At 42.6% G+C, this 22,488-nt stretch overlaps 1 protein-coding gene across 1 annotated transcript in view; it reads right to left on the bottom strand.

The window, feature by feature from the left end:
* The window catches only part of MALRD1 (MAM and LDL receptor class A domain containing 1), a gene marked incomplete at its 3' end in the record, with an annotated part of 156,338 nt that overhangs the window by 83,421 nt on the left and 50,429 nt on the right, over positions 1–22,488 (bottom strand). The window contains exons 9-11 of the mRNA XM_015414606.1: positions 16,676–16,771; positions 13,990–14,197; positions 3,270–3,419 (exon numbers count right to left, since the gene is read on the bottom strand). Of these exons, the coding sequence (XP_015270092.1) occupies positions 3,270–3,419; positions 13,990–14,197; positions 16,676–16,771 (454 nt within the window). The remainder of the gene's footprint in view (positions 1–3,269; positions 3,420–13,989; positions 14,198–16,675; positions 16,772–22,488) is intronic.

Raw genomic sequence — 22,488 nt, 5'->3', positions numbered from 1 at the left:
CGGTAAATGGGGACCCCCTAGGGGAGCCTCTTGGGTAAAGCACCTCTCTGCAAACTGTAAGGTTTCAGGGGTAGGCGCTCCTAGGAGGCGACCCGCGGCTAGGCTGCTGGTCGCAAGCCAGGCTAATGGCCCAGGACCGGGGTTGGTGCATCGCCCATTTGTACCAGACAAGGAGTCGGTAAATGGGGACCCCCTAGGGGAGCCTCTTGGGTAAAGCACCTCTCTGCAAACTGTAAGGTTTCAGGGGTAGGCGCTCCTAGGAGGCGACCCGCGGCTAGGCTGCTGGTCGCAAGCCAGGCTAATGGCCCAGGACCGGGGTTGGTGCATCGCCCATTTGTACCAGACAAGGAGGCTGGTCAGCCTGACACCTGCCTTGTCTGTTCCGCTAATCTTGAAGTGCTCCCTTGCCGGGTTTTTGCTGTCCCAAATTGTATATAATTAATAAAGTGGCCCTTGTTTAATCCAAAATGGTTGTCGGTCTCGTTATTCCCCTGTGGGGGCAACTGTTTTTCCCCTCAGGGGCAGGACAGCCTCCTGTCCATTTTTGGATGCACTGATATTCTTGGAAGAATAGTGGTAATATAAACGCTGCAGATTAATGTGACTAGTTTTTTGGCATAAGGTGGGGGGAGATCTTTGATCACTGATGTCATTGATGTCATTGATGGTATCCAATACACTATCCAATACAGACTGTACTGCACATAGGTTGTCACACTGCAGCTGTTAACTAGTTTCAGCTTCTCCTAAAAACCTGATAAAGTGCTAAGAAAATGTAAAAGAAAATATTTGAGACAAGAAGAAACGCAGGTACAGTGGTCAATAATGCATCTAGGTTTCCGCCTCCCAGTCTCCAAAAAGTCATCTATTCTCAGTCACAGAGAAGCATCCAACGTGTACACTATTTCAGTTTCCTTTCACAAACTGCCAGTTTATAGCATGTTAGTATTTGTGAAAATAATGGGAAGCAATGCTAGAAGCTGCATTTTTCTCAAGAGATCCACAAGCTTGACATAGTTATTTCTGCTTGTGGGGGAGAAAGTGTAATTAAAGATCTAATCGGAACAGTGTCAAATTATCAGCATTTGAGTCTGAACCACCACAGATATGCTCAAGATAGGAAAGGATAACATCTTAGAAAGCAGAGAGTTTGAGCTGCTGTTGCCACTGCCTTAGTGAAAATGCAGCCAAACTTTAAGGGAAATCGAAGACTTGTTTATTAACAGTTAGAGAAACTGGACAGTAATACAAAAATCCATAGAATATTGGGAGCAAGGGGCATGATAGAGCACCTGCTTTGCATACAAAAGGTTATAGATTCAAACGAGGAGGAGGAGGAGGAGATGATGATGTCGATGACTCTAAGGAGTCTCAAAGTGGCTTACAATTGCCTTCCCTTCCTCTCCCCACAGCAGGCATCTTTTGAGGTAGGTGGTGCTGAGAGAGTTCTGAAAAAATGGTGGCCCAAGGTCACCGAAGAGGTTTCATGTGGAGGTGTGAGGAATCAAACCTGGTTCTCCAGGTTAGAGCCCACTGCTCTTAACCACTATATCACACTGGCTCTTGCTGGTAGCATGTAAGAAGAGTCTGCCTCAGACCCTGGAGAGCTACCACCAGTCAAAGGAATCAAAACTGTTGAAGCCCAAACTAAGGCAGCTTCATTTATTTACATGTACATAAATCCAATTAATATCAATGACATTTAGGACTGCATATGACCAAGATAGTTATCTACCTCCACTCAGTGAGTAAAAAGTTGAGAATAACACTTACGCCCGGCACTAACACACTTACTTGTGGCTTATGGCAAAGTACCTTTGACAGAAATACGTCTAGAGGTGTGTTTGTCTGTTGCAGTAAAATTAAACAGAAGTCCAGTTGCACTTTAGAGTCTAACAAAATTACTGCAACATGAGGTTTTGTGTATTTACTTCATCAGATGCATATTTATACTTAAACTTACAAGTGACAGAAAGGTAGAAATAGGGAGATGTTATAAAGAGAAGTTAGTTAGAAACAATAACCTATCAAAGAGAATTCAATCCATCCAGACTGGATGAGGATCATTCCCAACTGTAGACAGATAGGCAGAGCAGGATGAACATAGAATTAGACGTAATCAAGGAAGTGCAAGGGTAAAACATGATAAGCAAAATTAATCAACATCTGTAAAGGACAGGCCATACCGAGGCATTAATAGCTACAATGACTGAGGAAACCCAAGTCCCTATTTAAGCCTGGTGGAGAAAGTGTTAAATCTCCCAATAAATCCTAGTTCCGCACTTTGCATTGAAATTCTTTTTTAAGAGAACCTATCATGACCTAAATAGGTTTCAGGGTAGTTCTAATGCATCTTGCAACAATGGAAAGACAAGAACAGAATGACACAATCCATCTGGAAATTCACTGGCAAACAACCATGACAAACCTTCCAAGAGAACTGCAAGGAGAACCAATATTCTCTTCATTGCAGCACAATAGTGCTGCAGATCAGACTGATAGCAGTATTGAATTTTGATAGCTGTAATGAACTAATTGTTCCACTGTTCTGCTTTATCCAGTTTGTCTCTAAATCATGCCAATTGTTCCAAAAATGTTCAAATGAAATGGAATCTGAATGGTGGATTTCTTGTAGAAACAGTTAAGAAATTAGGGTCCCGGTCACATTGGCCGGAAAATGCAGGGGGGAAGCATGGCTGCTTGCCCCGGAGCAAAATAACGTGCGGCCACCTGATCACACATCTTGTCGAGGTCCCGTGGTTAGGGCAGGAGGTGCCGATCTCATGGCTCTCCTGCAGCGCGGCAAAGAAGCGGTGGGGCGCGATCACACCAGCAATCGCTAGGCGCCGCTTCCATGGCAATCGGGAATATTTTGTTTTTCACCAGAAGGTGAGCATGCGTATGATTGTTTGTGTGCATCCTGTGCAGACTGGGGAAAAAAGTAACCGGTTTGCGACGGGACTAGGACGGGACGCGATCAGACGCCCACCCTTGCCCCACGTCTTCCGGAAACTAGTACCTCGTAGGTACTAGTTTTTTAATCCGCATCTTCGGCGGGAAGCCACGGGTTAGCCATGGGAACACTACACTTCCCAGATGTTGCGGTGTGATCGCGCCCGGAAAATCCCCCTATCATCCGTTTCTTTAGCGCGGCAAATGCTCCGTGTGAATATCTGAATACTTTTTAAAGGTTATACATCTGAATACTTTTTTAAAAACTCTAAATTATACTTCACAACAGAGGGGACAAGTGCTACATCAAGACTCACCCTTATCACTGTTAGTAGTGTGATCTCTTGTAGGAAGACCGAGACCCTTGGAAGTTTGTCCTTCCATCACGACCCAAGGTATATCGTTGTTGCTTAATGTCTTCCATTCACATAGCTCCTCAGACTCAAAGTCACACACACTGTAATTTGCTATTGAAAATGGAATAAAAGAGATAAGGAAGGGGAAAGCATACAGAAAAATGTATCCTGAAATGCCTGTGTGTTATTATCTAAATTCATCTGCCTTTGAATAAAACAGCCATTGGTGTTTTCCATTCAAATCCAAAACATTTCCTTTGAACTGAAAATAATGAATGTCCTAAAAATTAATCTTTTCTCAACTGCAGCACACAATTTTGATAGTCTTTATTTATTATGAAGATCTTAACTTTAAAAGTAAGATCTGAGAACAGAAGTCCTAACCAAAGAGCTATTTGGTAAATATACACAATTACCTTCCTGACAGCTGCAAAAAGCTCATTTTTTTCCAAGGCAAAAATTCATTAGGAATGACACATAAAAAGCAATTTAAATTGCAGTCAGGCTATGTCTGAAGAATAGGGGGATTAGTCCAATGCTGATTGTGTAACATTGCAGCATTCTCTCTTCCAGTTCACTAGTTCAGATTTAAGAATACACAGTATCCTGAATTACTGCCAAAAATAAGACCCAAATTTTAAATCCTCCACAGCAGAGAAAAGTGTTAGGGTTTAAATTATTAGGAAGCTTCACATTTTGCTCTAGGAGCTCTGCCTCCTAATCTCAATACAGATTTTAAGTTGAAGTTTCCTAATAGTGAATTCTGGACATGCTTGATGATTCTTGCCTCTCATTTCTTTACACCTTACAGCAAATACCTGGCACTAAAAACAGGTCCCAGGGATGGATAAGACTACATTAAATCTTCATGTTGACACATGTGCAGAATCCCCATAACCAACTAACACATTCCCCTGCACCTCAAATTTGAGAAATCTTACCCCTGATATGGATGTTTGAACACCAGCCAGTTCACATCTTGTCTGCAAGTCACAAACAGGAAGCCAATTGTTCCATGGACTGTTTTTGTTCATTTACGCATTCATGTCTGTTCAGCATTTTGCGTCAATTATTCCTTCCTAACATTATAGTTCAGCACAATCGACACATCCAGGAGGGCATTGTTACAAAGGGACTAAGGCTATAGTTTATGGCACTATTTATTATATGTAGGGATGGGCTCAAACCACTTTTTGTGATTCGGTTCATGGTTTGTGGCTGAACCATGAACTGAAACATGAACTGGGAGGTTGGGTTTGTGAATCGAAACAGTTCATATAGGTTTGTGAACCATTTAAAGTTTAAACCTTTGCTTTCTGCTTCCCACTGCTTTCTGCTCCCTGCAGCTTTTTGTGGGGAGCAGAAAGCAGAGGTTTACATGGCTCCCTGCCATTTGAACCAAACAGCCAATTGGTGGGGAGCTCCCCATCACTCAGCTGTTTGGTTTAAGGCCCCTTGCTTTCTGCTCCCTGGGGAAAGCCTCAGGGAGCTGAAAGCAGGTGCTTAAATGACTCTCAGCCATTTCTCCCCCTGCTTTCAGTTCGCCATTTAAACCAACCGCCATGAACAGCATAAAAATTCATTAAAGTTTATGGTGGATCTTCAGTTTGTGAACATTGCTTCGCAAACCACGAACTGGCCATAATCAGCTGGTTCATGCCCAGCCCTAAATATATGTATTGAACACCTTGAAGACTAACACCTTGAAGACTAACAAAATTTGTGATAGGGTATGAGCTTTCGTGAGTCACTGCTCATACCCTACCACAAATCTTGTTTGTCTTTAAGGTGCTACTGGACTCTTACTCTTTTCTACTGCTACAGACAAACTAACATGGCTACCCTCCTTGATCTATATGTATTGTGTGTACTATCTTGTTCTTACTGCATTGTTTTCTGATGACTTATACTGTTCGTACTGCATTGTTTCCTAGTTTTGTAACATAGTCTTGTTTCAGTGTACATTGTTTCTGCTAAATTGTTTTTTAAGTTTTGTAATTTACATTGAGTCTCAGCAAGAAACTCAGACTATAAGGTAAATAAATAAATGCACATTCCCACACAGCCTAATGGAACTCTACTCCCTATTGATGCACTACTTCTATGCTTGATAGGCAATTGTTTAAAAAGGCATTTTAATCAGTCACACTCACAAATCATAAATACCAATCATAAATAGATGCTATATAGTTAAAAAAAAACCCAAAGCTGCTGTTTGGTTTTCAACTAGGTAGTCCTTCGAGATGTTAATGACTATTGGAATCAGCTGTACAGATCAGCAGAATTTTCACACATGCACAGTTCTGCAGAAGCCTGAAGCAAACCTGTTCAGGCATCTAAGTCATTCAGAAACAGACATAGTCAATCAAAACAGAAAGTTTGACTCTTGAACTCAGTCATTGACAAATTATTGCATTCCTAACCCGACTGTGGTTACCGCTAGAATGGGAAATCACTAAGGAAGTCCAGGGTTGCTCTTCTAGGGTCCTGTTCACACGAGGCAATTTGGCCCGGGAGCAGGACAGTTCGGGGGCGGATCAAACCAGCGCGATCACACCACAACATCTGGGAAGCGTCGTGCTTCCGCCCCCGAACTGGACCTTCCCGGGAAAAAGCGCCTCAAGTTGACCCCACCTACCTCGGTGGTTCATCGAGTAGACGCGCTGCAATCCGGGCGTCTGATCACCGACGCTCCCTTGCGCCGGCACAATCCCGGCCCGGAGCCGAACTGCGCATGCTCCGACATGCGCAGTTCGGCCGGCACCCGGTCTGAGCCATGTCTTCTCCCCGGCGTTTGATCGCGCCGGGGAGAAACGGCGCCGCGGCCAGGGGATCCATGGGATCCCGCCACGGCGCCTCAATGTTTTAAAAGCCGCGCCTCAAGAGACTTTTTTCCTGTCGTGTGGCAGGGGCCTAGGTCAGCCAATGACAAGGAGAAGGAGAAGAAGAAGACCACCCTACATGGACATCAATAAATTGGCTTCACAGCACTTTCCACCACCACCACCCCAATATCTAACACACTACAAAACACACTGTTCCACTGCTTGCAAAATTTAAAACTTCTCTCATATTTCCTTAGTGAAAACACAACATTTCCCCCTCTAGAAGCTCCTCAAAGGTTTGTTTTTAAAAAACTTGAGTCCCTAATATGATTCTTTTTATGCGTTTCTCTCCAGTGCAATCCAATCCCTGCCCTTCTCTATCTTCACTGTTTATTGCTCTTTTACTGCAATTCCTTCTTAGCAGTCACCAGTCTTAAATCAAGAACCTTAGCAGTAAGCAGCCATCTCCCTGTGACTGCACCACTCCTGTTCTCTCTGCCTTCCATTATATGATACTCTTCTTCCCATACAGCTCATTGGCTCTTATTTCCCCAAGACAGCCGTAAGTACTTCCTTGTCATCCATGTCTCTGTGCAGAAAGATCTTCTCTGGTCTACACTGTTGCTGGGTTTAAATTGGTAACATCCAGCAGCCTTTGGGTTGGCCGATGAATCAGGTGAGGAGGAACTATGCTTTGCCTTCAACTGTCAGCTTGAAAGATCCAGTGATGGACTGTGGATGGGGGCTGGGGAGAAGTGTTTGTTATCTAGCTTAGAATATCAGTAGGGATTTAGACCAGCACTTATTTAGATAGAGAACTATAATCAATAATCAAAGATTAAGCAGCACAGAAGACTGTGTTCTGATTACTCATTTTGCAGGCAAATAAGATGCACAGATGGTAGAACATATGTTTGATTGCTGGGAGTTTTCCCCCCTCACTGTAGCTGCTGCCAGTAATACTTAGACTGTGTGTTTCCAAGGGAATCATTTCATGAGATGCAAACTAAGAAGCTTAATACCAATCTTGAAACTGAAATCTCCACATCTTCCATTTATATGACTACTAAAAATGGCTTCCCTACTGTCTGTATTTATCAGAGACTTCAGCTAACCACGCACACACATATGCACACACATGCACACACGCACACTTGTGGCAGAACAATCCTAAGGTGACCAGTATTTAGAATCTGTATTGAGGAGACAGAGGGGCAGAGAAAGGTATGGATGCTTTTGCATTCATGCTCCCTGCCATTTCAAACTCTAAATCCATATTTTGGTTTCCATTCTCCCTTGCACAAATTGAACCCAATTCTTTATTTTATACCATTTCTGTTTGCTCATGCTCAATTTCCCTTTTATAATATATGCATTTTCAACATGATTTGCTCTTCAATATTTTAGACATAAATCATGTATACTGTATGTATGAACACTGTATAAACTGTGTATAAAGATATCCAATAAGCACACACAGCACAAATGAATCTACAAAACCAGAAGTAGAGAACTGAACACTTTGACAAAAATATATATGAATATAAAAAGAAACATTCATTCATCCACAGTTACAAGGTTGCTACACAGAGATATGTCTTGAAGACAAGACAGCCATGGCTTCTTCTGTCTCTTCCTTCTCCCAGTCTGTCATCTCTTCTCCCCAACAGCTCTGCGGCAAATGTGGACTTATTATGGAAGACAGGGAATGAGAGGACCAAGGGAAGTTTTGAAAAGAGAAGTCATGGCTACTCCTACGGCATCCAATCGCTTAAAAGAAAAAGTGCTGACATCCTGGTTGCAAGCTAGCAAGTCTAGGAAGAGGGAATTCTAGGGGCTGCTGGGACCCCCCAGAAGTAGGTTTTGCATTTTTTAAAACCTAGAAGTCCAGCCATTTCACATGTCATTGGGCAAAATGATTATGCCATTAAGAAGGTTGTTTGTGACCAAATAAAATAATAAAAGGTCTTTTTTATTATTATTATGCCACCTATTGTCTGTGGCAATTGTATAACCATGGGTGTGTAGAACATTTTATTTTACTTATTAAACACAGAGCTGGAAACAGCTCACTGTTGGCTAATAGTAATTAGAATCCTTTTTATGTGCATGTGTCAAATACTAATATAGTATTATGCATGCTATTTTTGCAAGATGAATGATTTAGCCCTACATTTTAAATGCTGCAGTTTTTTTCTTTCCTGCCTGAAGAAGCTTTTTATTTCCTCTAAGCACATATTTTTGAAACAAAAGACAGGATTGATTGACACTTGTTTGGACACACTCTTCTGCCTTCTGGAATATATGAGCTCAGTCCACAGGCTTTTGCTTATTATGGAAAGAGCTCCCAAAAGATTAATACTCATCAACATTTTTACAGGAAGCCCAAGCCTGCTGACACCTAATTGGAGACTTCTCCTTGCCTGCTTTCTAGAGAACTCTATCCTGACAGTCCAGAACCCCTGCTGTTCTTAAAGCAGTGGTGGAGAGATCTGATAATAGTTTGATAATCAATGGGTAATCAGCTTGGATACATAAATAATTTAGCTGTACATAATATTTCCTTTGTTTTTGTTGGTGGTTTTTTTTTACTTGATACAGTTTCATGAAATTTAAAACTAAACTTTTATTCAACTTGGGTTTTGCCTCCATTAGTTTCAAGCACATTTGTTATTTTCACCATCCTTCTCAAGTATCATATCCCTCACCTGTGCCACAGTCTGGATGGATCTAGTGGATGCACCATCTCATGTGCAGCACTCTTTCACACCACCTGATGATTTGTCAAAGAAGGGGCTTTCAGTTGGTGAGATTTCTTGAAAGAGGCAATGTCTCAGATAGGGATGGGCACGAACTCAAAAAATGTGGTTTGTGTCAATTCGTGGTTCATATTCAAACCACAAACCAAATTGAACTGGGAGGTTTGTTTGCAAACCGAACAGGTTCATGGTTCGTGGCCCTGCAAACCTCGTTGAAAGGGACTGCAGCATGCTCTCTCTGGCCAGCTGTTTCAGGCTTTCTTGTGCAGTCCCTTTGAACATTAATAGAGATTGCACAAGAAAGCCCAAAAAACAGCTGAGCGGTGGGGAGCAGTGTGGTGGTGGGGAGCAGGATGGCAGGGAGCAACATGGTGGGGAGCTCCCTCCATGAGTGGTGGGGAGCTCCCTGCTGCTCAGCTGTTTTCTGAGCTTTCTTCTGCAGTTCCTTTAAAGTTTAAAGGGACTGCACAAGAAAGCCCCCCAAAAACAGTTGAGTGGCATGGAGGAGTATGGTAGAGGGAAGCAGCATGGTGGGAATCACCATGTTGGAGAGCTTTCCATGTGAGTGCAGGGGAGAAGCATGGTGGGGAGTTCCCCACTGCTCAGCTGTTTTTCAGGTTTTCTTCTGCAGTCCCTTTAAAGTTTAAAGGGATTGCACAAGACAGACTAAAACATCTGAGCAGAAGGGATCAGGCTGCTTCCCACTGCTCAGCTGTTTTTGTGGCTTTCATGGGGAACAAAAAGCAGCAGTTTAAAGGGACAGAATCCCTTTAAGCATCTGCTTTCTGCTCTATCCACAAACTGCCATGAACTGCTTTTAAAGTTTGTGGAAGTTTGTGACATTAGACCCATCATGAACTTAGGTTCATGAACCATGAACAGGACAAAATTAATTTTGCTTCATGGTTTGGTTTGTGCCCATCCCTAGTCTCAGACTTCACCAATCTGATTTGCTGAAGTTCTGGTTGGATTTTTCAAGGTACTAGGATCATCCCCCTTTACCTACAATGACTATGAACAATTTAGGGTTGTTAGCTCTGGGTTTGGAAATATCCGAAGATTTGGGGGATGCAACCCAGGAAGGGTGGGGTTTGGGGACAGGGATGGACCACAGCAGGGTATAATACCACCGAGTCCATCTTCCAAGCAGCCATTTTTTCCAGGGAAACTGCTCTCTGTAGCCTGGAGATTAGTTGCAATTCCAGGAGACCTTCAGCCACCACCTGGACTTTGGCACCTCTAATGAACATGCTAGGACACTTAAGGGGGTAAATGTTAATTTGAGCAAATTAATACTTATTTAATTTACTTAAATATTTATTCCATGCTTTCTCCCAAGAAGGAATTGAAAGCTGCTTACAGCAAAAGGGGGAAAAAAACTTTTGAATGAAACACTAACGTGTAGGAGACGGAGGCATGAGTGGAGAAGTGGAGACACTTGCTATAGACGCAGCCACCCAGGCCAGAGATGAAGCACCCTATCAGACTACCAATGGAAGAGCTGTAATCTCAGTTGCTAAGGTAGCTTTTGCAGCAAATTTTACTAGCAGGGTGGGAGACACCAGATTCGTTGTCCAGGCAACTGGGGCATACTCCTTGACTACAATCTGAAGCAGGGTTGCCAGGTCCCCCTGACTACCAGCAGGTGATGGCAGCATAGGGTTTCCAGATCCAGGCTGGGAAACTCCTTGAGATTTGGGGATGGAGCCTGGGGAGGACAGGGACCTCAGTGGGGTACAAGTCCACCTTCCAAAGCATCCATTTTCTCCAGGCGGAATGATCTCTGTAGCCTGGATATGAGCTGAAATTCCAGGGGACCACCAGGTTCAACCTGGAGGCTGGCATCCCTAACAGGAAACAATGGGTTGGAAGACCTCAGGCCCATTGCTGAGGTAACTAGGGCAAGTTCCCTTGCTGCTGACCTGGTGAGTTGGGAACATTAGAAACTTCAACCAAAGGTTTCAAAGGGAACTTTTAAATGAATCTTGGACAAATGCAAGCAAATTATTAAAATAAACTTGTATTAGGGTTGCCAACCTCCACAGTTTGCCAGGGGTCCCCAGTTTTGCCAGGGGTCCCCACCCCCAACACCCACAGCCACCCATCTCTCTCCCTTTAAGTGTATGGAACCCGTGTTTCCTCCCAAGTCTGATCTCCGCAAGCTTGCAGGGAAATGCCAGCTTCGTGCTCTTAAAAGGGAAACGCAGCTGCTCTTAAACACCGGCTCCTGCATTTAAAAGGGAAATGCCGGCTCCTTTAAGTGCAGGGAACTGCTGCTTCTGGAGATCTGGCGCATGGGCGGGGGGGGGCGTTCGTCCCCAACGTGATGTCATCACGTCGGGAATGCCCCGTCCCCTCCAGGAACGCCCCCAAAGTCCCCCGCTGGGGGTGGAAGATGGACTTGGCAACCCTAAACTCATATCAGCTGAATTAAAAAGTCCTGTGGCACTTGAAAGACAAATAAAATTTATTCTGGCAGAAGCTTTTGTGAGTCAGAGCTCAATTCCTCTGACGTATGTATTTACTTCTAGTAGTCAATACTTTATAGATATTTTTGTCAAGTAAATCAGTCAAGGAGCAAAAACAGTGTGGTTTTTGTTGTTCTTTGCTTCCTTCTTACAAAAAAATAGAGAGGAACGGGAAATGAATAACACTAGGTATCACCAAGTAACAGATGGTTGCTTCTACAGTCATTCAGCATCTAGTGTTGCTAGTTTACTACCCGGAGAGCACCCTATCAAAGGGAAAGAACCAAGGAAACCCATACCAAATAGCTAGCCAACTATATATCAATGTAGTTGGAAAGGTTTTCAATTAGATACTGTTCCTTTTTTTAAAGTCATCAGTCCAAAGTATTGCTTAGGAAACTTTCATCACTAGTGTGAAGATCTGCATGAGATGGATGGGAAGAGACCAGATGGACTGTGTTCATTAGACTTTTGAGATGGACATGAAGGCTGTCATAAAAGATTTATTTGAGAAGCATAATCAAATAACATGCACTAATGGCAGATTTCCTTCAGCAGTTCTCATCAAGCAAATATTTCTGTAGATTACATTTTTATCCTGCTTCCCCCCCCCCCCAGGGTGGCATTCAAGGTTTTCTCCTTTGCCAGTTTATCCTGTGCAGTAGGTTAGGCTTAGAGAAAGAGAATGACTGCCACAAAGTCAGCCAGTAAGCTTCACAACTGAGCAGGGATATGAATCCAAGTCTCTCCAGGTCTGGTCTGATATTCTAACCACTACACCTCCTGGGATCTTTATTTTATTTACTTCATTCACACCATACATTTCCCCTGATGGGGACCCAGAGGTGTTACATCATTCTTATCTTTTAGCCAGTTTGGTGTAGTGGTTAAGTGTGCAGACTCTAATCTGGGAGAACCGGGTTTGATTCCCCACTCCTCCACTTGCACCTGCTGATGTGACCTTGGGTCAATCACAAGCTCTGGCACAGCTGTTCCTGAAAGAGCAGTTTGTGTCAGAGTTCTCTCAGCCCCACCTACCTCACAGGGTGTCTGTTGTGGGGAGGGGAAGGGAAAGGAGTTTGTAAGCCGCTCTGAGACGCCAAGTGAAGGGCGGGGTATAAATCCAATCTCCTCCTCCTCCTCCTTATCTTTTACAATTTATCCTTACAACAACTCTGGGAGGTACATTAAGCTGAGAGAGAGAGTGACTGGTCCAAGGTCTTCCAGTAAGCTTCTATGACAGAGTGGTGTTTCGAACCAAGGACTCCCAGATCTGAGTCAGATACTGTAATCCAGCGGTCCCCAATCTTTTTCAGCCTGTGGTCACCTTTGGAATTCTGACACAGGGTAGTGGGTACAGTGACAAAATGGTCCCACACAATGGCTGCCACAGGTAGCAGAACCAGCCACAAAATGATTACCACATCTTAACTTCAGTCACACAGTGCAGATACTTGTGTTGTGGTGGCAGCTGCTGCCAAAGCAACATTTTAAAAAGTCTGCACAGCCAATCAGAGGTCTTGCTGGGCAAAAGCCCTACCTGGCCCACCCACTTTCTAAAAACACTTGTCAGACACTAGCAAAGGTGTTGGCAGGCACCACTGGCACACATGGGTACCACGTTGGAGACCTCTGCTCTATTGCCACAATACTATCTCTCCTCAGGTTCTATAGTTCACTTAAGAAGGTGGCCAATAGTATATTTTCTGACTGCACCAGATACAGTCCAACTGAGCATGAATAGGGTCAAAAATCTGGGGTCTAACTAATGAAATCTTTGTAAAAGGGGAGGGGGGAAAATGAATGCACATGTTCAGTGTGCCTAAAATATAAACAAATTTGCATGAATTTGTAAATTGCTCTGAAAACAATTCATCTGAATTTTAACTAGATATGTATCTGATGAATAAAGCCACAAGTCAGGGGACTTATGCACACCTCTAGAGAGCTAAATAGAAACTTCTGATACTTTCCCATGAATCTCTGCTTCTCAACTACTTTTTAATCATTCCTTGAAAAAAAATTAATTTATTTGTTTAAATGAACTTCACTCCAATTGCTGTAATTATCCCATAGTAGTAGCATCGCACAGGTGCTATGCATGGCTACATACACTGCAACCAATGCTCCTTCTAAGCTGTGGGGTCTTGTGAGCAAAAATTCTCCTTTGTGAGCTACTGGCATTAAAGTTGTGAGCAAGCAATTTGACTACTGCATAAATTAGTTTGCTCTGGAGCCATCCTTCCTGGGTTAAGATAAAAATGCGTGAGCTGGAGGCTAAAAAACTGTGAGCTAGCTCACACTGACTCAGCTTAGAGGGAACACTGACTGCAACATCATCCCATTTAGAGTATGACGTGACCAATCCCAAAAGAAAGAATCAACAACAACCAGTGAGGAGATAACGCTAAATGTGATTGAAAAGGGATGAATATTCTCAATCCTGAAGTGGTTTAAATTGTGTGCCATTGAAAATGCTAGTTTTTAATTCATAAATCTAAGCCAGAGAAAATCTATTGCATCTCTAGCAATTATTGTTTTGTAAATAATTTTATTTAACATATCTTACTCTCTATAAAACAGTCTTATCTCCACTGCTTGGTAACCTGAACCAAGTAAATTAACTTACCACAAGCTGCTGAATTTTCATCACTTCCGTCCAAGCAGTCCAACTGGTAATCACAGGCCAAGGTGTTATCAATGCAATGGCCATTGGCACAGGCAAACTCTTCAGAAGAACAAACCACGGGCAACTCTGGTATCTTATGAGCCATAAAATCAAAGTGATCCAGACAGATAGAGCTCATCTTGCTTTGGGTTGTTCCTTCCAACACAAGCTGGGAGAATCATTAATGTTTTATGTCTACAGAACTATATAAACAAGTGGAAATACTGATGTATTAATAGGACTAGTTAGAGCCTTTGTTTATTTAGCCTATTTTCTCTCTCCATTATTATACACAAGGCTGACTTTATACAGGACACTGGAAAAGCTGTAGCCCATGCATGTGTTAATCTGCATGACCCATGTTTAAATTTATGTACTGGAGATTATTTATCCTGCCATTTTCCCAAGCAGTATAAGTTGATGTACATGATTCTTCTGTCCCCCAATTCTACCCTCACAACAGCCCTGGGGTATAGTCCTTCCAGGTGAAATCCATTCAGTGCATACAGCCAGATCAAATCTTTTAAGCCTACAATCCCATGCATGCTCCAGTGGAACAAATTATATCATACTCAGCCAGACTTACATCCAAGTAAACGTGTATGACTGGGCTGCACTTTCATGAAATCTAAATGCTGCCATTTTAATAACATGACTTTCATACGTTTAATCTACATACATAGATAGGGTTGCCACTCCAGGTTCTGGCTGTAGATTTCGTAAGGGAAAGGAGTTTGTAAGCCGCTCTGAGACTCCAAGTGAAGGGCGGGGTATAAATCCAATCTCTTCTTCTTCTTCTTAAAGAATCGTTCTAATGGATTAATTGTGGGAATACATCTAGTATTCTAATGATTGGAGTGTTATCTTTTGCAAGCAGAAAGAACAAGTTAACACACCAAAGTTATAAGCAGCAGGGAAAGGCAGCTACAGAACTCTCCTGCCCTTATAATCTCCTTTCTTCATCTTCTTCTTCTTAAAGAATCGTTCTAATGGATTAATTGTGGGAATACATCTAGTATTCTAATGATTGGAGTGTTATCTTTTGCAAGCAGAAAGAACAAGTTAACACACCAAAGTTATAAGCAGCAGGGAAAGGCAGCTACAGAATTCTCCTGCCCTTATAATCTCCTTTCTTCATATGCGATCATATATCAGTTTTGTCAGAGCCCTTCTTATGGCTCTTTAACCCCAACAGGAATGGAATAAACCACTTCCTAGATCTTTTTTGTTATAATTATGTTCATGGAGTCATTACACATTCATGATAATACGTCTAATAAATTACAAAGTAGATTCCAGTTTGTTCTCTCATATCACTGTCTCTTCTTGACAATTGCGGTTGTGGATTCCGGGAACAGCCCAATTGCACTGCGCAGTAAAATGAAATAAGCCTCTCACTCCATTCTTTTACCACCACCCCTTCACCCACCTTCACCCACTTGCCTGTTCTAGCTGGTTTTACCCACAGCAGACAGGGTGCTCTACAGGAATGAGGTGGAAGACCAGAATGCTCTGCTCTCTGAGAACGTTTAAAGATCTCTAGACTGGGTCTTTGGGTTGCAAATTAACAACCCTGAGAGAAAGAAGGGCATTTCACTATTATTTAAAACAAAAATATAATACTAAAACAAAGGTGAGATATATGGTGAGATGTTTGATTATTATTTTTGTCCTGGGATTCCATATTTTACTGGCCAATCTTCTAATCAGTTCTGCTAATGTAGTCGCTTAATCAGCTTTAATATGTATCTCAATACCCCTAGATTTTTGCAAGCAATTATCATTTCCTTCTCTATATAAGACATGCATTTCACCATTGCTGAAAAGAGGAACAGAGAAGGATTAATAAGGTCTTGAGTTTTTGTGATGCTAGATACTGCTTTGTGACAGGAACAAGCCAGTTCCCTTCAGCATGTTACAAAAGCACTAGGTGTGTTCGCGGTTTCTGAAATTCCATTTTGTCCTCCTAACAAAGAGCTTAATCCTGCAGCAGAACTGGCACACTTGCCCAGTGGCAGCTGGTTGGAACTTGGAAGCCGTTAAAACGGACAAGCAATTGGAGCTGCTGCTGGCAGATCTTGCTGGCAGGCCCAGTTGTCATCTCACTCTAGATAGCTGTATACTTCGGATGGCACAGGGAATAAGAAAAGGAAGAAATGGGAGAGATCTGAGCTTGGGGCTGAAGGGAAAGGAGCTGCGTATGGTGGGCTCACTTTACTCTAAAAGGGCACAAGATCACTTTCTTGGGGGACAACATGTTATATTTATCTTGGCACTATTCCCATTTTGTGGAGAACTTTGGCTGACTCATGAGCAGGCTTTTCCTCAGGGGCCTTTGACTTATGGTCAAGAAGGAAAATGACCAGCTCCTGTCCCCTTGTCTCCTGATGCTTGGGGCTCAGCTGTCAAGCAATGGGTGTACACTGGAGGGTTTGAAAAGAGCAAAAGATGCACATTCAATTGATGTGACGCAAAGCACTTTTGAACAGAGAGAGCTACCCCATTCTCTGATACTAAGAACATCCTCTCACATATGCTTTGGGAATCTTCTGTTCAAGTAGAGGAAAAGCACGTAAATACTGGCAACAAAGTGCATGCAACTGCTCAGCTCTTTCTCAGTTAGGCTGCTTTCATTCTTCTCTCTTACCTTTCCTTTTTCAACACCTGCCGGAAGCTGTATTTCGGTTTTCACCCATTCATTCTTAGTTGGTGTACTGGCTTTCCACAGCATCAAGGGTTCATCCTGACAGTAATAGAGCACAGCATTTTAATTTTTAAAAGAAATGGCGTATCTGTGGTTCCTGTAAACAAATTTTCCTCATCATTGTAAACCATAATCAGAACAGGCCTTCTACCTCCCTCATCAGTGGCTAAGAGACATTCCATTATCTGTGGTGGTTGGTTTTTTTCTTTGCAGTATTTACTACTCAGATTGCATGGGCTCTAGGGAAGACAACACATTTGTAATTAGGCATAATAATTAAGCAATTATCAAGAGATATCCATGTAAATGTAAAATGTAACACAATGCAAGGCATACAAAAAAGATATCCCCCCCCCGAGGCATGTGGTTAAAGGAAATTACTCTCTACTTCACCAATACTCCTTAAAAGTTATTTAGAAATTTTCCATTACTGCATGCAGGGCTATTTTTGGGCAGGAACGCACTGGAACGGAGTTCCGGCTGGCTTCCAAGTTGACCACACCCAGAAGGAACTAATTAGCATAATAGGCCACACCCAACAGCAGAAACTCATTAGGATTGGCTACATTAGGGGTGTGTGGCCTAACATGCAAAGGAGTTCCTGCTCCAAAAAAAGCCCTGGGTTTTGACAACAAACAAGGTAAACAGAATAAGAAGCAAAAGGTGGGTGTGGCTGGATGACCACACGGGGGTGCAGCCTAATGTGCTAATGAGCTGTGCTATCGTGGGTGTGGCCTAATATGCTAATGAGTTCCTGCTGTTGGGTATGGCCTATTATGATAATGAGTTCCTGCTGGGCTTTTTCTGCAAAAAAAGCCCTGACTGCATGAATATACTATAATCACTTCAAGCTTGGTTCTAGGTTCTTGAAAGCCACTTATCAGAGCCCCAAAATAGAAAACCTAACCCTATCCTTTCTTATTATTAAAGTCTTATCACGCGTGTATAATCCTGTGACACACAAAATGTGAAAGCACAAAGAACAGGCAAGAGTTTCACAGTGTCATTTGAAGCAGGGTTAAGTCCTTCCAAGTCCATTGAAGTCAATGGGCTTAGAAGTATGTGACTTTGCTAGACTATTGTGAGGGTGGAACAAACACCATATTTAAAAGCATTTCAAACTGAAAGTAAAAAGGGAGCTGGTTAAAATGTCATAATCCTCAAGGAACTCAACTTCAGGTTCTAAACTGGACTTCCATCAGATACATTTTACTTATTTATTGACTTCATTTATACCCCCATATTTCTCCCCAATAGGGACACAAAGCAGCTTACATCATTCTTCTCTTCCCCATTGTATCCTCACAACAACCCTGTGAGGCAGGTTAGGTTGAGAGAGTATGACTGGTCTAAGGTCACCCAGCAAGCTTCCATGGCAGAGCAGGAATCTGAACCTGGGTCTCCCCAGATCCTAGTCTGGCATTCTAACCACTATACCACACTGGCTCTACCAGAGAGGAAATATAGTTAATCCCAATTTAACTAACTGTGGATGAAGGTAGGCGTAGATGCATTTAAAAAAATGTAATTTGTAGGATGTGGCGATATTAATCATGATAGCTCAATGGAACCTTCACATTCAGACTCTCCAATCCCACATATCTTAGATAAACAGGAAACAGAAAACAAAGTCATGCTTGTTATCCTTCAGATGTTGAGGGTCTGGCATCTATTCTTATGTTTGACCAAATGTAATTGATAAAGAGTATGGTGTACCTAATTTTCATTGTCTGACCAATACTTTACTACTGGTCCAAATTTCCACTCCCACAGCACCACTATGTCTTGTTGGCCTAACCAAATACACTACAACTTCCTCAGCTCCTACAATAAACACCCACAGTGGTTAAATCTATTTGAGTGTGTCTGTAAGAGTGGGATGATTTTGCCCCTCACTTGCTACATTGCATGATTGCATGCGCCAAAATTCAGAATAGACAACTATTTCTCTTCCCAGAATTATAGGAAACATTTTCATCATGGACTAGATGGTACCTGCTAATTTATGGGCCTCAGGAATTTAGCAAGGCTACCTATGCCCCATTACTAAACACACAATGCAATCCTAAAAAGAATTATGCAGTTTGAAAGCAAGAAATTGCAAGTAGATAAATAGGTACCGCTTCGGTGGGAAGGTAACAGCATTCCATGTGCCTCGGTGTTTAGTCATGCTGGCCACGTGACCACAGAAACATCTTTGGACGGTGCTGGCTCTTCAGCTTGGAAACAGAGATGAGCACTGTCCCCTAGACTCAGATTCGACTAGCTCTCAAGCAAGGGAAACCTTTACCTTTAAGCCGATTGACTTCAATGGATTTAGAAGAGTGTAACTCTGCTGTGAGGACCCTATCCCCTTCTCCTGCTGAGACCCCTTAGATAGCTGTTCCTCCTTTTATTTTGGACATAGTTGTTTTAATCAGCACCCCTTTTACAGCCTAAGAAGGGGATCTGAAACTTGGTGAATCTCATAGAGGCACCTGGGTACAGCCATGACATTGGAAAATCCCAGGGAAGAGGAATGGTGTGCTGGAATTTGAAACTGATTAAGTGCCATTCCCCCCGCCCAGCACACTGGCATATCATGCTCAAAACAAAAAACCTTTCAACACTGAGAACATCACCCATTATTCTGATAAATCCTGGAGGTGCCTGCCCAACATCAAGGAATGCTTAATACAAGCATATCCCTTGCTCGAAGACTTTGTTGGTCTTAAAGGTGCCACTGGACTCAAATTTTGTTCTGCTGCTTCAGACCAACATGGGTACCCACTTGAATCTATCATTCCAGGTAAACCATGATGAAGAAAGAGTCCCAACAAGATGTAGTTGTACAAAACAGGACATGAAGCACAAACAAGATAAACAAAGCTCCAAAGCAGGAAAATTCATTTTACGACCAAGTTGGTGCCATAGACAACATAGATCCATGGATCAAGACTTGGTGAGTCCAGTTGAGATCATTGATTTCAACTTAAAGTTTGAGCTAGGAAAGGACCTTGCTAGGCTCTTAGGAGTTAATACCGTGCTTTGCAAATCCAGTGGCTACATACTGCCAGACAGTCACCAGAAAGAAGCCATTCCAAATGTCTGACAGTCGGAACTCTTGACTGTTCATGAATTTTGGGCGGTGGGGGGGGGGGGGGCCCTGAACCAATGTTCAGGAAAGGCATCTTCCATGAACATTTACCAAACTCCTGCCCAATTCAATTTGGCCATTTCAGCAGACCAACATGGGTACCCACTTGAATCTATCATTCCAGGTAAACCATGATGAACCATTTCAACCCAGTGTTGACAGTTTGATTCCTTCGACTTCAAAATCTTAAGTACTGACACTGAAGTCTTAAGGATTGACATCGAAGCCCTTCCTCACTCTCCCTCATCAAAAATCCCCTTAATTTCTGCTGGGTTGAGCATGCTAAACATGCATCTTGAAATTTCTCCTGCGTAACTGCAATCTGAATAACCTGGGAAAAGTGCAACAACTTCTACATCCTCTTTGGACAAAATGTCTGAGGATGGCAAGGGTAGCCGAGACAACAACTCTCACATTTTCCATTTCTGGCTTATATTCCATCTCTTAAGTAAAAGAACACAACCATGCTGACCACCTAGCAATTTGATACACCTACACCACAGTTCTATCAAATGTATATGTTCCCATCAGTATTGATGGGTGGAGGAGATGCAAATGAACCCAAGGAACTAAAACCTGCATCCAACTGTGCTTGCTCCAGTTCTGGAATTTGTTTTAGACACAGCACACAACAGTATACATTAAAACAGAGGGAAAAATCTGCTCACTCCTAGTCAAGCACCAGACTTGCTGACAACTCAGATAGGAGAAGTTTTATCACCTCATGATACTTGAAAGCATTGCAGCTGGATCTATGTGCACACAGGGCAGAAAATGAGTTCTTTCTGTGCCCTGATAGTTACTTCAATTTGTCAATGTTCTCAGATTCATTTGCAGGTTGAAAAATCAGCTCTGCCTCAGTGTGTCTATGCAGGGCAAAGCCAGGCTGCTTCCAAGGCTCGCAAGCAGGGTGAGAGTTTGAGTAATAAACAGACTGATGCCCTAGGAACTGGAATGAACCCAAATTATTGCATTTCAAGGCTAAAAAGTCATTGGAAGGAAAGAAGTTATTCATCAGTGAGATAGTGGTCAAGTTAAAGTAGATTCAAGAGGCAGAAGCCCCCATGCTCTCTCTTGTAATAGCTCCAGGTCAGAAAGCCTCATTTAGACTTGTTTCAAATCACAGTTCCTTGGATAATGTTGTTCACACCTTCTGGGAAGAAACAGTAGGTAATTTGGTAATAGATCATCGAAGTGTCAGTGTGTTCTGAACACTCCCCTGCACTCCCCCAGTTCCGTTGGCTTCCATCCTTGAAACTACATTCCTGATGCCTTTGTGGCTCAATTTTGGACTGATTTTTTTTAAAGCTTCCTCATTTATTATCAAGAGATCAGAGTACTGGGTTGTAGGTTATATTAATTTTTTCCAACTTCCACTTATTCAAAAAAAATGGTAGGAAGCATCCAAGCCAGAGATCTCTCTAGAGTGTTCTGCATTCATGATTAACTGCTTACAGCATATCTAGCTAAACCCGTGAAGTAATGCTATTGAGACAGTCAGAAGCCAAAAAAGCTTAGGCTAGAAGGCTAAAAAGGATGAAGACCTCAGAGCATAAGCTGTCAAAACTATCTTTTGAGCCTTCTTATCAATGCTTATTTTTAGCCAATTGATTTGATCTTTCCTACTATGCCAATCTCAACTTTCTGCTTCTAGCCTCTTTTACTCAGTGCCTCTTACTCAGTACTCCCTACTTAGATATTGCACAAGCATTGCACTTCAGCATCCATCTGCAATTAGTTTTTCTTGTGTGGGCAAGACAGTCCAGTAGCAAATCCTTGGTGTACCACAAGTGCAATAGCCAACCATGTGTGGATACAGCACAGTAGCAATCTTACATGTTGTGGCCTCCCATAGAGGCGGATGGGGGGGGGAATATATCTACATGAGGGATTGTTACCACCAATGGCCTGCCTTGTTGTTTGGGGAAATTAGTTATGAGGCAGAGGAGATCAGAGGGGCATAGGGATTGCACCCCAATTGTATACCAAGGTCCGGTACAGTAGGAAGACTCCAGATTTGAAGAGTAAATTAAATATATTTTATTAAAGAATTTCCCTAATTACAAGCAGACTAAGCATTCAAAAAGAGCAAGCAATACAAAACTAAGAAATCAGAGGTGATTGATAGAGAATAGAGGGGTCAGTTACGGGGTGATACAACCTGTCCAGACGTGCAGAGGTCCATGGAGATGAGATTGTTACCAAAACAAAAGTTTGGGGGTGGACTGCCAGTTGGCACCAGGGCAGAGGCACACACTCTGAGGCCATGTGCCTTGATGGATATAGACATTGGAAAACAATGTCAACCAATAGGACATCTTGAGGGACTTGTCGCAGATGAAGACAAAAGATTACCTGGGCCAGGAGGGGCCAGACCTAGGTGTGACCAATGAGGTTCCAGAGGGGCAGAGTCTGGATTAACAATAGCGATGATGGGATTAGCCAAGTGTTGGGTAGCTAGTTGAATGGGTTTTCTGACCACTAATGGTTCAGTCAAGGCAGTTTGAAAAAGGTTCCCAGGTTTACACAAAAGGTGGGAGATGGGTCCCTGATTAGCAGCAGGAAGGATTGCTAAACATTTGAATATATGATTGTTTTACCTCGGTATCATGAGGGAAAG

Source organism: Gekko japonicus, unplaced genomic scaffold (assembly GCF_001447785.1).
Source record: "Gekko japonicus isolate JY-2015 unplaced genomic scaffold, Gekko_japonicus_V1.1 scaffold780, whole genome shotgun sequence".
Taxonomy (NCBI): Eukaryota; Metazoa; Chordata; class Lepidosauria; order Squamata; family Gekkonidae; genus Gekko; species Gekko japonicus.
The sequence above is the reverse complement of the archived record's forward strand: the minus strand, read 5'-3'. Positions and strand labels throughout refer to the sequence as shown.